The sequence below is a fragment of the Myotis davidii genome, unplaced genomic scaffold (assembly GCF_000327345.1).
Source record: "Myotis davidii unplaced genomic scaffold, ASM32734v1 scaffold221, whole genome shotgun sequence".
Lineage (NCBI taxonomy): Eukaryota > Metazoa > Chordata > Mammalia > Chiroptera > Vespertilionidae > Myotis > Myotis davidii.
Genome location: NW_006293349.1, coordinates 6,528,742 through 6,543,132, shown reverse-complemented (window position 1 = coordinate 6,543,132; position 14,391 = coordinate 6,528,742). Strand labels below are relative to the sequence as shown.

General features: G+C 43.0%; 1 protein-coding gene across 1 annotated transcript in view; it reads left to right on the top strand.

The window, feature by feature from the left end:
- DNAH7 (dynein, axonemal, heavy chain 7) overlaps positions 1-14,391 on the top strand; it is a 150,787-nt gene that overhangs the window by 82,783 nt on the left and 53,613 nt on the right. The window contains exons 39-44 of the mRNA XM_015566120.1: positions 2,381-3,253; positions 4,761-4,990; positions 5,646-5,976; positions 8,126-8,472; positions 10,317-10,497; positions 13,721-13,906. Of these exons, the coding sequence (XP_015421606.1) occupies positions 2,381-3,253; positions 4,761-4,990; positions 5,646-5,976; positions 8,126-8,472; positions 10,317-10,497; positions 13,721-13,906 (2,148 nt within the window). The remainder of the gene's footprint in view (positions 1-2,380; positions 3,254-4,760; positions 4,991-5,645; positions 5,977-8,125; positions 8,473-10,316; positions 10,498-13,720; positions 13,907-14,391) is intronic.

The window sequence follows — 14,391 nt, the reverse complement described above, 5'->3', positions numbered from 1 at the left end:
GGTTACTTTAATTTTAATGATGTAGTTAAAAAATTCGGAAAACTGGGATGCACTGCTACATTAAAACAATGTACTACAGAGACATAGATTTCAGAGGGGCTTTTAAAATTCTGTTTCTGTGGCCTTTCTAGTCTACAGGTTGAATTCCTAAATCCTCACACCTTCAACTTCATGCCCAAGTGAAGGTCCATTCCGCTTGGAAGTTCCGGCCACAGCAAGGTCCCTGTAGGTGACTCTTGGGGAACGTGTGACCAGCAGATTCTGGCTTCACTCCACTGCAGACCACTTAGTACCTGAGTGGAATCCACGCTCTGGGGCGGGGACACAGGCTGCAAGTCTGGGAGGTCACCTGGGCAACATAAATAATGCTGCAAGGTGGGAAGGGAGCGAGACGAGAGGTGGATGTCGTTGACCTCCCTGAAGGAGTGCATGGCCTGTGGCAGCACTTGGTCACTGCCACATGGTACTCTGGGAAGCATCTAGCCCTCTCCCCCTCAAGAACTTGGCTCTTGATAGTCCTTCTTCCTAGAACATTCTGAGCCCCATTCTCCACAAGGCTTCCCCACTGACCTCCTCAGATATCCACTGACCGGGGAGGCTCACCTTGGACCATCCCTCCCCCCCTCTATAACTCCTTATTATCTTGCTTTGTTCTTCATAACTGAATGTCACCTGATGCCATCTCTATGTTTGCTTACTGATGGTCTCTGCTGGAATAGAAGTTTTCTGAGAGCAGCAGCTTTATTTATTCACTGCTTTCCCCAGTGCCTGAGGGTGTTTGACAATCTTTGGGAAACACTGCATTAGGATCTTACTAAGTTTCATCTAGATAATGATATGCTTGAGTCATGCTTAGGCGCTGGCATCTGATGAGTGAGGTGGGTTTAACTCAGCTTCCTCTTCCCCTGGGGCTATTGCACGAGGTCTTCGGTACCTCCATCCAAGGAGTGACTGTTGGCATGTGTTGGGAAACTATGTTGTTTCACAGAAAAGTAGCTGTTGAACTTGGAGTACGAGGATGCTGCAATCATATCATTTGCACTATTGTCATCCACTTGTCAATAGTGAAAAGGCTGAACTCATTATTCTTGAACACATTAAGTTGACTGCAGGACAGTCTATAGTAGTTTTAATTCTCAAGTTTATGGCTTTTACACCTGTTGTCATTTTATTTTTGCCATGCACTATGAGACTGACAAGGCAGGTATTACTACTCCCATTATAGAGATGAAGAAGCTGGTGTAGACAGGCCGAAGTGATTTCCCCCAGATGTCAGGCATTTTGCTGACAAGAATCTACATTGCTTATATCGTCTATGTATTTGTCTGCTAGTGCTGCTATAACAAAATACCACTGACTGAGTGTCTTAAACAACAAGTTGATTTTCTCATAGCCCTGGAGGCTAGAAGTCCAAGATCAAGGTTCTGGTGAAGGGTTTCCTTTTGACTTGCAGATAGCTGCCTTCTCACTGGGTCCTCACAGAGCCTTTCTCTGTGTGCCTGTGGGGAGAGAGTCCTGCTGTCTCTCCCCTTCTTAGAGGGACACCAGTCCTATTGGATGAGGGCCCCACCCCATGACCTCACTTAACCTTAATTACCACTATAAAGGAATCCTCTCCAAATACAGTCATGTTGGGGTAGGGCTTCAACATATGAATTTAGGGGGAACACAGATCAGTCCAAAACAGACTGTGGCCAAAGGACACGCACACCACTTTGAAGAAAGTTATTTCACGTAGCAAGTCTGGTTCACTATTTCTTACAGCCGCATAGCATGTGCCTATAGCCAGGGCTTATTTTAGTAGATTGCCTTCTGCAATGACTTACAACAAAAATAGTTTTAAAATGTCCCAAATAAGCTTGCTTTCCACAGAAGACATTTTCTCTTTTCCTAGAATATGTGCTTTAAAAAAAAAATATCTAGTGATTCTCCAATAACTTTCAAACTGCTATCTAGCTTGGAGAACGGAAGGCCATGGTACAGAAGTTGGAAAAGCCTCAGTGCTAGTGTCCAGCTCTATCTCATCTGAGTGACCAGCAGAGGCAGTCGCTTCTAGTAGTTTTTCTTCTCTAGTCCTTCACACTCTTGCCCTAGACTTCACAGCCTCTCTACCATCTGCTTCAGTCTCCCCCAATTACCTTTACTTATTGAAAACTGCATGCAACTGTGTAGTATCTCATATATGTATGATCAAACAAATATTTAAAATAAACATGATCATGAGTTAGTCTAATTGTTTAGATATGCTTTTAATAAATCAGATTCAAATTTCCTGAGAGTACTTTTTATATTACTTGAGATTAGCACAGAAATAATAATAATAATAATAATAAACAATAGAAGACTCCATTCCTAAAGCTGGTTTTTAATGATTTTCCAGGTCCTTAGGGTGTATTATGATCGCCTCCTGGATAATGCAGACCGACGTTGGCTTATCGAGTATATTCAAGAAATTTTGACACATCATATGTATGAAAATTTTCATGAGCTTTTTCAACATCTGGATTTCAACGGGGATGGAGTAGTGGAGGAAGATGACTTACGCAGCCTCATGTTTTGTGATTTCCATGACCCCAAGAAGGAGGACACCAACTACAGAGAGGTTGAAAATGTGGACAGCCTCCGGATGATCGTGGAAACGCACCTGGAGGAATACAACAACATGAGCAAGAAGACCATGAGCCTTGTCTTGTTCCGCTTTGCCATCGAGCACATCAGCCGCATCTCCAGGATCCTGAAGCAGCCCCGCAGCCATGCCCTTCTGGTCGGCGTGGGAGGCAGCGGGAGGCAGTCTGTCACCAGGTTAGCTGCCCACATGGCTGATTATTCCGTCTTCCAGGTCGAAATCACGAAGGGCTACGGTAACACCGAGTGGCACGAGGATCTAAAGGTGATCCTGAGGAAATGCGCTGAGGGCGAGATGCATGGGGTCTTCCTGTTTACAGACACTCAGATTAAAAGGGAGTCGTTTCTAGAAGATGTCAACAATCTGCTCAATGCGGGGGAAGTGCCGAATCTCTTTGCATTAGACGAGAAGCAAGAGATATGCGAGAAGATGCGCCAGCTCGACCGCCAACGGGATAAAACCAAACAGACCGACGGGAGCCCCATCGCTCTGTTCAACATGTTCATCGATCGCTGCCGCAGCCAGCTGCACGTCGTCCTGGCCATGAGCCCCATTGGGGATGCCTTTCGGATTCGTCTGAGAAAGTTCCCGGCTCTTGTTAACTGCTGTACCATTGACTGGTTTCAGGTATTGCCATGCACATTTTTGATAGATTTCTAGAGATGTTGATTCTCCATCATGATTTTTATTGTAGACTCCCCCCGCCCCCCGGGAAATGTAGTTTTAACAGAATTTTGTGATCAATAATACTATCTGATTTTATGAAATTACTAGAGGCCCAGTGCACAAAATTCCTGCAGGATTGGGCCTAAACTGGCAGTCGGACATCCCTCTCACAATCTGGGACTGCTAGCTCCTAACTGCTCGCCTGCCTGCCTGCCTGATGACTCCTAACCACTCTGCCTGCCTGCCTGATTGCCCCTAACTGCCTCTGCTTGCCTGCCTGATCGCCCCTAACCTCTCTACCTGTCTGCCTAATCGCCCCTAACTGCATGCCTGCCTGCCTGATCACCCCTAACTGCCTCTGCCTGCCTGATCTACCTTAACCACTCTGCCTGCCTGCCTGATCGCCCCTAACCACCTCTGCCTCGGCCCCCACCATGGCAGCTTCGTCTGGAAGGACGCCCAGAATGCCATCCAGAAGGTTGTTCGGCTGTCCAGTCTAATTAGCATATTATGTTTTTATTATTATAGATAACTCAAGAAATCATCATAATAGAAAATCATTTTATTGCTAGTGTATGCAGTCATTAACCTCAATATACCTTAGAAAGTCTTAGGATAAATTTGTGTATCGGTCAGTGTCCTGTCAGGGAAAGACAGGGCACATAGGAAGGCATCACTGGGGAAAGTTGAATGAAAAGACTCTCCATGGAGGTGTCGGCAGGGTGGAAGGAAATAAGAGGGATGGTAGAGTGACCAGCAGTGGTGGGCCAGCGCAGGAAGCGGGTACTACAGCTGGATATAAAAGGGAGGGAAGAGTGTGACTGGAGTTTGGAGCTGTGGAAGCAGGACTGCCTGACAGGTGCAGGAACCCAAAGCCTAGAGCTCAGCTCCTGCTGGCGAGGAATAGAGGTAGAAATACCCCTACCTCTCTTTTTCCACCCTCAAGGAGGGCTCCTGCATTTTGGCTTGAGTCACTGGGCGGATGGGGTGATGTTTACTAAATTGGAGAAGATGGCAACTGTTCTGGGGAAGACAGGAACCATGCCATGGACCTGTTGAGTGTGAGCTAACTATAAGAGAAATGAAGGAGGTTGCTGTCCATATGATTCTGGGGTTTAGTTACCTCAGAGAGCTACTGGGAGGATTAAATGAGGCAATTCCAGCAGAACGGCACGAAAGAGACATCCCGTGAGTTTCGCTCCTTTCCTCTTCCTCGCTCCTGCGGTGTTAGGAGCAATTCCTCTGAGCCCCGAACAAGCCATAGAGCTAGTGTTCCAGGCACTCCTGCTCGCTCCCTGCCCTGAGCATGCGAGACCTGGGGGAGTCCTCACGAACACATCTCCCCCACGCATCCCCACCCTCATCCTCCCCCCTCCACCCCTACCCCCCCTGAGTTCTAAAGGATCACAGCATCACAGGCCCAGAGAGTACCTTGGACCCAGCGCTGAAGCATTTCCATTTCATTTAGTCGTGGCCTGAGGACGCCCTCCAGGCAGTGGCCTCACGCTTTTTGGAAGAAATTGAGATGTCAGAGGAGATACGGGACGGCTGCATCGACATGTGTAAAAGCTTCCACACGTCCACTATCGACTTATCCACGTCCTTCCACGTCGAGCTTCAAAGATACAATTATGTGACTCCAACCTCGTATCTGGAATTAATCTCCACCTTCAAACTGCTGTTGGAAAATAAAAGAAGGTAAAAGTGAATTTTCATATTTTTAAGTAAGCTACAGCAGTTTTAAATTATTTGTGTGTACCAAAACGGCATTGCTGTGATGTAATAGAGATTGGCTTTACATGTATAGTGAGTTTTGTTAAGTCATTAAGTGACTACTCCGCAAACATGTTTTAAGGTGAGGAGGGGGTCTTACTCTTTTGTACAGACGCATTGCCTAACATAGCTAACTACTGCTCAATTACGCACTTTATATTACGATCACTTTTTTATTGGAGAAATCTGACATGTAACCTTGTATAAGTTTAAACTGGTTACTCTGATACATTTACTATTGTAATATGACTGCCGTTGGACCACTATTTATCACATTACATAATTATCATACCATGTCATTAGCGATATTCATTTAGCTTTGCATTAGAGCTCTAAGGATTTTGACTATTCCTTATAATTTTGTACCTTTAAACACCATCCCCCTTCTCACCCACACCCAGTCCCCTGGTAACCACCCTTAGACTCTCCGTGTTTTATAGGTTTGGCTTTGGTGGAAATTTTCCCGGTCACTCCTCTAGCCATGCTTTGAACAAGCCCCGAGAGCCCAGAACACTGAATCTCCTTCCTTTAGGAGGGGCCCGAAGCCTGACGACTAAGTGTGGTGTGTGTTTGCTTTCAGTGAAGTGATGAAGATGAAGAAGAGGTATGAGGTGGGTCTGGAGAAACTGGATTCCGCGGCATCTCAAGTCGCCTCCATGCAGCTGGAGCTGGAGGCGCTCCACCCTCAACTAAAGGTTGCCAGCAAAGCGGTGGACGAAATGATGCTGATGATCGAGAGGGAATCGTTCGAAGTGGCCAAAACGGAAAAAATCGTGAAAGCTGATGAGATCGTGGCAAACGAGCAGACCATGGCAGCCAAGGCCATCAAGGACGAATGTGACGCCGACCTGGCGGGGGCCTTGCCCATCCTCGAGTCGGCGCTTGCGGCCCTGGACACCCTGACCGCGCAGGTAAGGGGCCGCGCCGGCGGGAGGTGTCCTCACAGCTCAGGGAGGCCTTCGCGTTGTGTGCTGCAACCTGTCCCCACTGTTCATGCCGTCCAAGTCGCTGTCAAGGCGGCCAAGGGTTCCCTAATGACCTGAAGAACAAGAAATGCACAGGCATGCCTAAGACGATCTTGAAAAAGCAGAAACCTCCCCAATGTCACACCTGCCATAGGACACCTGTCACCTTAAGAACTTTGCAGAACAGCCACAGTCATCGACAGGGGCATAAGACCAAGTGTACGTTTTTGATCCAGAGAGCCTGTCTCATAAGTGGGCACGTTTGTCATTGGGGTGCACCCTGCAGCAGGTGTGAGAAAGTACGGACGCGCCTCAGTGTCTGGGGGGCCTGGTTCCAGGACCCCCTTCTGATACTCAAATCTGCAGGTTCAAGTTCCTGCTATAAAATAGCGCAGTATCTGCATATAACCAACGCACATCCTCCTGCACACGTTGAATCATCTCTAGATTACTTTATGACCAAAGACAAAGTAAGGTCTACGTAAGTAGTTCATACTGTATTGTTTAGGAAACAGTAACAGCAATCCTCGTTTGGTCGAAGCTGCGAATGTGGAATCCGTGGCCAGGGAGGCCGACTGTATTGTGTCAGCGTTTGCCAGTGGTTACTGTGTGTGTGTGACATGTACAATAATTTGGCTTATATTTTTAGTAGGGTGTCTTAGATTTGATGAAATGTGGCATTAAATAATAAAAATTAAGATATGGAAGGGGAACATTTCAATTAAGAATGATAAAGATGAATTAAAAAAAATAAGTAGTGTGAGGGAATATTGGCTAAACTGTTGGGTGGGGTAAGTGGGAGAGTGTTAGAGATTGTATTTATACCTTACTCAAAAACATATCTCAGACTGATGGAAATGTAAATGTAAATAGCTATGTTACTATAAGATAGTAGAAAATGTAAGTCATATTTGTGAACTCTAAATGGACTAGGACCTAGTATTTCTTGAGTGTGAGAAAATTCAGAATAAAACTAAGCAATATTGTTTGATATATAGAATCTGGAGATCTTGTATTTTTGACAATTAGTACAGTTTTTATAAAAGTTATGAATTTTAGTACCTAAAAACCAATGCATCTTGTTTGATATAAACACTATGGACAGAAGTTTAGAAACACTGGGGAAAATATTTGAATTATTTGACAAACAAAAGATTAATGTCTACATAAATAGCTCTTACAGATAAGTAGCTCTAAGATCAGATAGTAAAATGATATAAAGAAGTAATTCACAAAAGAGGAAATACAAATAGTCACTAAACATATGAAAATCTATCTTACCTCACATGTATTTAAAGAAACACAGATTAAAGTAAGATTTCTTTTGCCTACCAGAATGCCTACAAATGTTGCTAAGGGTGTAGGTAGTAAAACAGGCACCCTTACACTTTCTGGAGAGCAGTTTGTCAATATGTGTTAAAAGCTTTAAAAATAAAGAACATACAGTCATTTATTCAATAGGGCAGTCGTAATAGTAAAACAGCTTTGATAGGGCGTAAGGATTGTGATTCATGTCTATACATTGGAAAGTTTTGCAACCATTAGAATGATGATCAATCTTACCAGCATGAAAGATTGTTCACCGATATTGTTATTGAAATCGTTCTTAACACAGCATGCGTGTTATGTAGACCATGATCCCATTGGTTAAAAGACACTGGTTTGTGGCATGTACACATGCACAGAAAATGATATGGAAGAATGCAAACAAAAATGTTTGTAGTAGTTAACTGTATACGATGATTATAGATCTTCATATTCATAATTTTTGTATTTTTCTAACATTTGCATTTTTATAGTCTTTAAGAAGCTACAGAACTCTTACTTTGTGACAGCCAAGTCTCTCTTTGGTATGTTTTTGAAGTAGACTTTATGTCAAGTAATCTTACATAGGTATCTTCCCATCATTATTTGTAGTTTTTAACTTTTAAAATCTGGGGGACACAGATTTCTCCATGCTTCTTGACAATACTTCTAGTCACAGTCACCTGAACAATGAGATTCTAGAACCTACAGCTTGTCTTGAGAATAAAAACCAATGACAAATAATCCACACACAAGCTGTTTTTAAATAACTGGTGTGTTTCACTTCCAGGACATTACAGTGGTCAAGTCCATGAAGAGTCCGCCTGCTGGGGTCAAGCTCGTGATGGAGGCCATCTGCATCCTGAAAGGCATCAAATCCGACAAGATACCCGACCCCACGGGTTCCGGGAAGAAGATAGAGGATTTCTGGGGTCCAGCTAAGAGACTCCTCGGTGACATTCGATTCCTACAGTCCCTTCATGAATATGACAAAGATAACATTCCTCCGGCCTACATGAACATCATCAGGAAAAATTACATTCCAAATCCGGATTTTGTCCCAGAAAAGATCAGAAACGCGTCCACGGCGGCCGAGGGCCTGTGCAAGTGGGTCATTGCCATGGATTCGTACGACAAGTGAGTGCCGACAGCGACCTGTACGCTCTTCTCCAATGTGGCCACTTAGACAGGATCAGACTTAGACGCTACAGAGCTGCGAGGAACCTCAAGAAACCGCAGCTAATTCCTGTCTGTGCTTGCATATTGGTGGAGGCGAGCTTCCAGCAATTAAATAGAGTGCTGCCATGCTCCCCAAACATTCTCCACTCAGGAGCCCTCCATACTCTTAACAATTATTAGCGACCCAAAAGCTTTTGTTTATTATCTACCAGCTAGAAATTAAAATGAGAAACTTTTAAATACATTTAAGAGTTCTTTTTTTTTAAGTTCAAATATTTATTTTTTGAAATATTTTTTTAATTGATTCCAGAGAGGAAGAAAGAGGGAGAGAGAGAAACATCAATGATGAGAGAGAATCATTGATTTGCTGCCTCCTGCATGCCCCCTACTGGGGATTAAGCCTGCAACCAGGCATGTGCCCTGACCAGGAATCAAACCTGGGACCCTTCAGTCCGTAGATCGATGTTCCATCCATTGAGCCAAACCAGCTAGGGCAAGAGCTCATTTTTTAAAAGAGCAATGAAAACATTACATGCGTATTTCCCTAAAAAAAAAAAAAAGAGAACATTACATGTTAACACAAATTATTTTTTTTAAATCCACATTTTCAAAAAAAAAAATTATGAGAAGAACGCTGGTGTTTTACATTCCAGCAAATCTCTTCAGTATGTGCTCTAGTAGGAGATGGCTGGACTCTCGGATCTGCTTCTTCAGTCTGCTGCGTGTATTGTTTTGACTGAAGCATGTGAAGAGATTCCTTACACAGATGCTCCAGTGGACAAGGGCGGACCTCAGGGCAACCACCGGTGTAACATATGCACGTTCTTTATGAGACAAGGAGCCTTTCTGATGACTGTGTGAGACTGTGCATAGCATGTACAGAGTAAAAACCATTGGTTATTTCTTCAAAAAGCAACTTTTACAGGATCTTTCAAATGCACACAATTAGAATCATTGTACATATATTATGTTCAATGATAAATTTTAATGTAATGTTTTATCATTTGTTTAGAAAGATAGCATGACTGACTCCATTTCCAGATAAAGAAAATAATTTAGATCCATTCTTTTTTCCTATATTGTCCCTTTTATTACCAACATACATGTTTATAAGAAAATTGGGTTTTCCCTAAGGGTATATTCTGAAATTTTAAAAAGAAGTAAAATGACACAGATAGAATACTGCACTTTCTCCTCATCGGAATTTAGCTACTTTCCCCAAACTCTGTAATATTTTACATGAATGTGCTATTCTCCTTTTGCAAAATCACCAAAAAAAAAAAAATACCCCCACACTGGCAACAACCAAATATTATTGTTTTGGGTAAAAAACAATTACTTGTTTGAAGCGTTATGCCTATTGGGTATTAATCGTCACGTCTGATGTTCTGGGAACAGGCTTGACTGATTCTTGGGTGAAACAGACAGTAAGGAGATCAGTTAGCCCAGTGATGGCGAACCTATGACACGCGTGTCAGAGGTGACACGCAAATTCAATTTTTTGGTTGATTTTTCTTTGTTAAATGGCATTTAAATATATAAAATAAATATCAAAAATATAAGTCTTTGTTTCACTGTGGTTGCAAAGATCAAAAAATTTCTGTATGTGACACGGCACCAGAGTTAAGTTAGGGTTTTTCAAAACGCTGGCACGCCGAGCTCAAAAGGTTCGCCATCACTGGTCCAGGTTGTATATGAAGATGGGTTTTGAGTTAGAGGAAGGATATTAGGCAAGCAAATTCAGTGGTAGTGCCCTGGAGTATTAAGTGTATATTTCATTTTCCAATTTCACTTTCTTGCAGAGTGGCAAAAATAGTCGCTCCCAAAAAGATCAAGCTGGCTGCAGCGGAAGCGGAGCTCAAAGTGGCCATGGACGGCCTCCGGAAGAAGCAGGCCGCCCTGCACGAGGTGCAGGACAAGCTGGCCAAGCTGCAGGACAAGCTGGAGCAGAACAAAGAGAAGAAGGCTGATCTGGAGAACCAGGTACGGATGGTGCAGGCAAATGCGGGCAAACTGTCCACTATTGTAAGTGAAACCCATGTTCATGTTAGCACATCCCACAGCAATCCTCTTCTCTTCGTCAGGAGTTGGTGACCTGTGGGCCCCGGGCCAAATTCATCATCGCCCATTTTTATGGTCCACACGCTAGTAATCATTGTTAAATGATTACATATTAGATGGTTATATAAGCACCTACACGGTATCCTCGATTTTACCTCTTGGGCCCCAGAGCCCAAAATATGTACCTTCCCTTGGCCCTTTCCTTCTCCAAAAGAAAAAAAGTTGCCACTATCATCCCTGCCTTGTATTATTAAAATATCGAGCTAGATTATTTAAATTAGTCTTCATTTTACATAGAGGTGAGGAAATGGAGAGCCAAAATGTTCATTGCCTTAGATTGTGTAAGAGTTCATGGCAAAGCTGACATTAGAACTCAACACTCAGCACCAAGCGGTGGCCACTGAAAATGTCTTTAATCTAAAAGCATTGCTCTAACTCGGCGATTGCCAACCGGTGGTCCGCGAGGTCGGAAAGGTTGGCGACCGCTGCTCTAGCTCATATAGCGATACTGTTTGCAAAAACTAACTGCTAAAGTCTGAGCATGTTCCAGAAAAGAAGTCAAAATACTTTGTGCCAGTCAAACTGTGTTGGGTGCTTCTTATATGTAAGGCACTGTTGTATGTACTGTCTCATGTATTCCCTCAATAAATGAGGGAGGTAATCTCTTTGTACCTTTTTGTAGAAACTAGAGCACAGAAAAATTGAGCACTTTGTCCATGGTTAACCCAGATTCTAAGCTTTAAGGCTAAGATCGGAACCCAGACAATCTGACCCTCGTAGCTATGCTCGGTCCCATGGTACCAGACTGCTCCCTCCTGTAGGATATGTGCACATATTCTATATTTGTGCAAATATGTGGCTGATATTTAGAAATGCGACCTACTAATGAGCATCAGTTTTAGTTTAAATAATATAACTGACAGTATGTTGTTGCTCACTCTAAGTATGTTTCAACTCTGCTGTATGTTTGACATTTTTATTTTTCAAAGTAAAATGTTAAAACTTATGGTGCTGTAAAATGAATATATGCACATGTCTACTAAAAATCTGCTCTTGGAGGAGAAATTTTAGCTAAAATATTTTTTACTTACTTGTTTCTCTGACAACTTTATTATAGTCCAAGGCCTGATTACCACTTCAAGATCATTGAGAGAATAATGGATGAAGAAAGGCAGAAACTATTAGAAAAGGGAAAATTAAAAAAAAAAAGGTTTAAATTTAGCAAGTATAAAAAGTATTACCAATTAGATACCTTTTGCTTTTTTAAACCTATCTTTAAATAAATTGATACAGTATTTTGTATCTTTTAATCTAAAAGCAATTATCCTATATAATAAAAAGTGAATATGCAAATCGACCGAATGGCAGAACAACTGGTCTCTATGATGTGCACTGACCACCAGGGGGCAGATGCTCACTACAGGAGCTTCCCCTTGGTGATCAGTGAGCTCCCACAGGGGGAACACCCCTCAGCCAGAAGCCCTGAGTAGGGCTCACGACTGGCGAGTGCAGTGCTAAGGATGTCTGGCTGACAGCTTAGGCCCGCTCCTAAGCTATCAGTTGGACATCCCCCAAGGGCTCCTGAACTGCAAGAGGGTGCAGGCTGGGCTGAGGGACCCCCTGAGTGCACGAATTTCGTGTACTGGGACTCTAGTTGAACCATATCTTCCTGATTATAAAACCATTGAACCACACCGGACTGGCTATTTACTTCCTCTTTTCATGTGAATTATTTAATTTTAAACCTTGAGGTAAACTTTACTTAATTTTGTCTTCTCCCCAAAATAATGATGCTAAATCACTTTATTTTTTTATTTTTAAAAATGTATTTTTATTGTTTTCAGAGAGGAAGGGAGAGGGAGAGAGAGATAGAAACACCAATGATGACAGAGAATCATTAATTGGCTGCCTCCTGCAGACCCCCCTACTGGGGATCAAGCCCTCAACCTGGGGGATGTGCCTTTGCTGGAATCAAACCCAGGACCCTTCAGTCCACAGGCCAATGCTTTATCCGCTGAGCCAAACTGGCTAGGGCTAAAATAAATAAAAGTAATTTAGGTATTCTATTGGAATATTGATATTGCATGGTTTGAATTGGTTTCCTCCCAAGTTTGCTACCTTCATAACTGCCCTTTTTATTTGCTAATCACATGGCTGAATTATGTGTAATCAAATGTGGTTACCAGTCCTTTGCACAGAGCAGGCTCTCAGCTGGTGATCGACGCCCCCAGGTAAGGATATTTGCAGGTGTCTGAGTAGGTTGATACATTTAACAACTTGAAAATCATGCTTTGTAAGTAAGCATAAGTTATTAAAACTTTTAAGCATTTAACCCTTAAACTTATAAAATCAACCATAAGTTAAATGAGTGGGAAATGTTCAGAGAATACTAAAATAAAATGCATTTAGATGATTGAAATGAAGGGGGAACATTTGTAAGAGAATGTTCTTCATTACTTACCTCTTAGTGTCTCATACTATAGGTCATTTCCTTAAATTAAACTATTCAAAAAAAAAAAAAAACTATTCAAAGGTTCTGAACTTCCCAGTGTTCACAATGAGATAGCTCACATGTTTCCTTTAGAGCAGCGGTTCTCAACCTGTGGGTCGTGACCCCTTTGGCCAGGGGTCTTCAAACTACGGCCCATGAGCCACATGCAAATACAAATATTGTATTTGTTCTCGTTTTGTTTTTTCACTTCAAAATAAGATATGTGCAGTGTGCATAGGAATTTGTTCATAGTTTTTTTTTTTAAACTATAGTCTGGCCCTCCAACGGTCTGAGGGGCAGTGAACTGGCCCCCTGTTTAAAAAGTTTGAGGATCCCTGCCTTTGGCGGTCGAACGACCCTTTCACAGGGGTCACCTAAGACCATCCTGCATATCCGATATTTACATTACAATTCACAACAGTAGCAACATTACAGTTATGAAGTAGCAACGAAAATAATTTTATGGTTGGGTTACAACATGAGGAACTGTATTTAAAGGGCCAGAAGGTTGAGAACCACTGCTTTAGAGAGTTAAAAATTCCAGTGGGAAATCTGTAATGAAAAAGTAATAATTTCTCAATGAGGGTAAAATCTTGCAGGATTTTATAACTCATTCTACTGTGGCTGCTGACATAATTCACTCTTGCCTTTGAGGTTGACTTGTGCAGCAAGAAGCTGGAACGCGCCGAGCAGCTGATTGGCGGCCTCGGGGGCGAGAAAACCCGCTGGAGCCAATCGGCCCTGGAGCTGGGGCTGCTGTACATCAACCTGACGGGCGACATCCTCATCTCCTCGGGGGTCGTGGCCTACCTGGGCGCCTTCACCTCCAACTACCGCCAGGTAAGGGGCAGGGAGACGATCAGTGACTGCCAAGGTCTTCCTGCCCCTCCCGGGACAGCGACATTAACCTGAGGGATGTTTGTTTATTTATGTGTTTTGCTAAGTGGGAGAAGAAAGTGTCCCTCTGCCAGGAGCCGGTCCATCCTTGCTGTTTCAAGGGACCTGGCATATATGGCATACTGTTCTTAATATGTTTGCTCACCTTCTTGGCACTATGTGTTTTAACCAAGGTCACCTCGCCGAGAAAGGTTGTTTCCCCAGGTAGGGATTTTCCCCTGAAGTTAGGGAGGAAATAAAACCTCTTAACTAAGTGCCAGGCGGGTAATTAATCTCTTTAACTACGAACAATCATGCTTAAGCTGAATAATCTTTACTCCATGGAATGGAGATAAGAAACGCCCTACCTTTGGAATAGAGATTGATAGGATTGGAATAAACTGGTATAAATACAGATGTAACAAGACAACAGGACACAGAACCTAGAA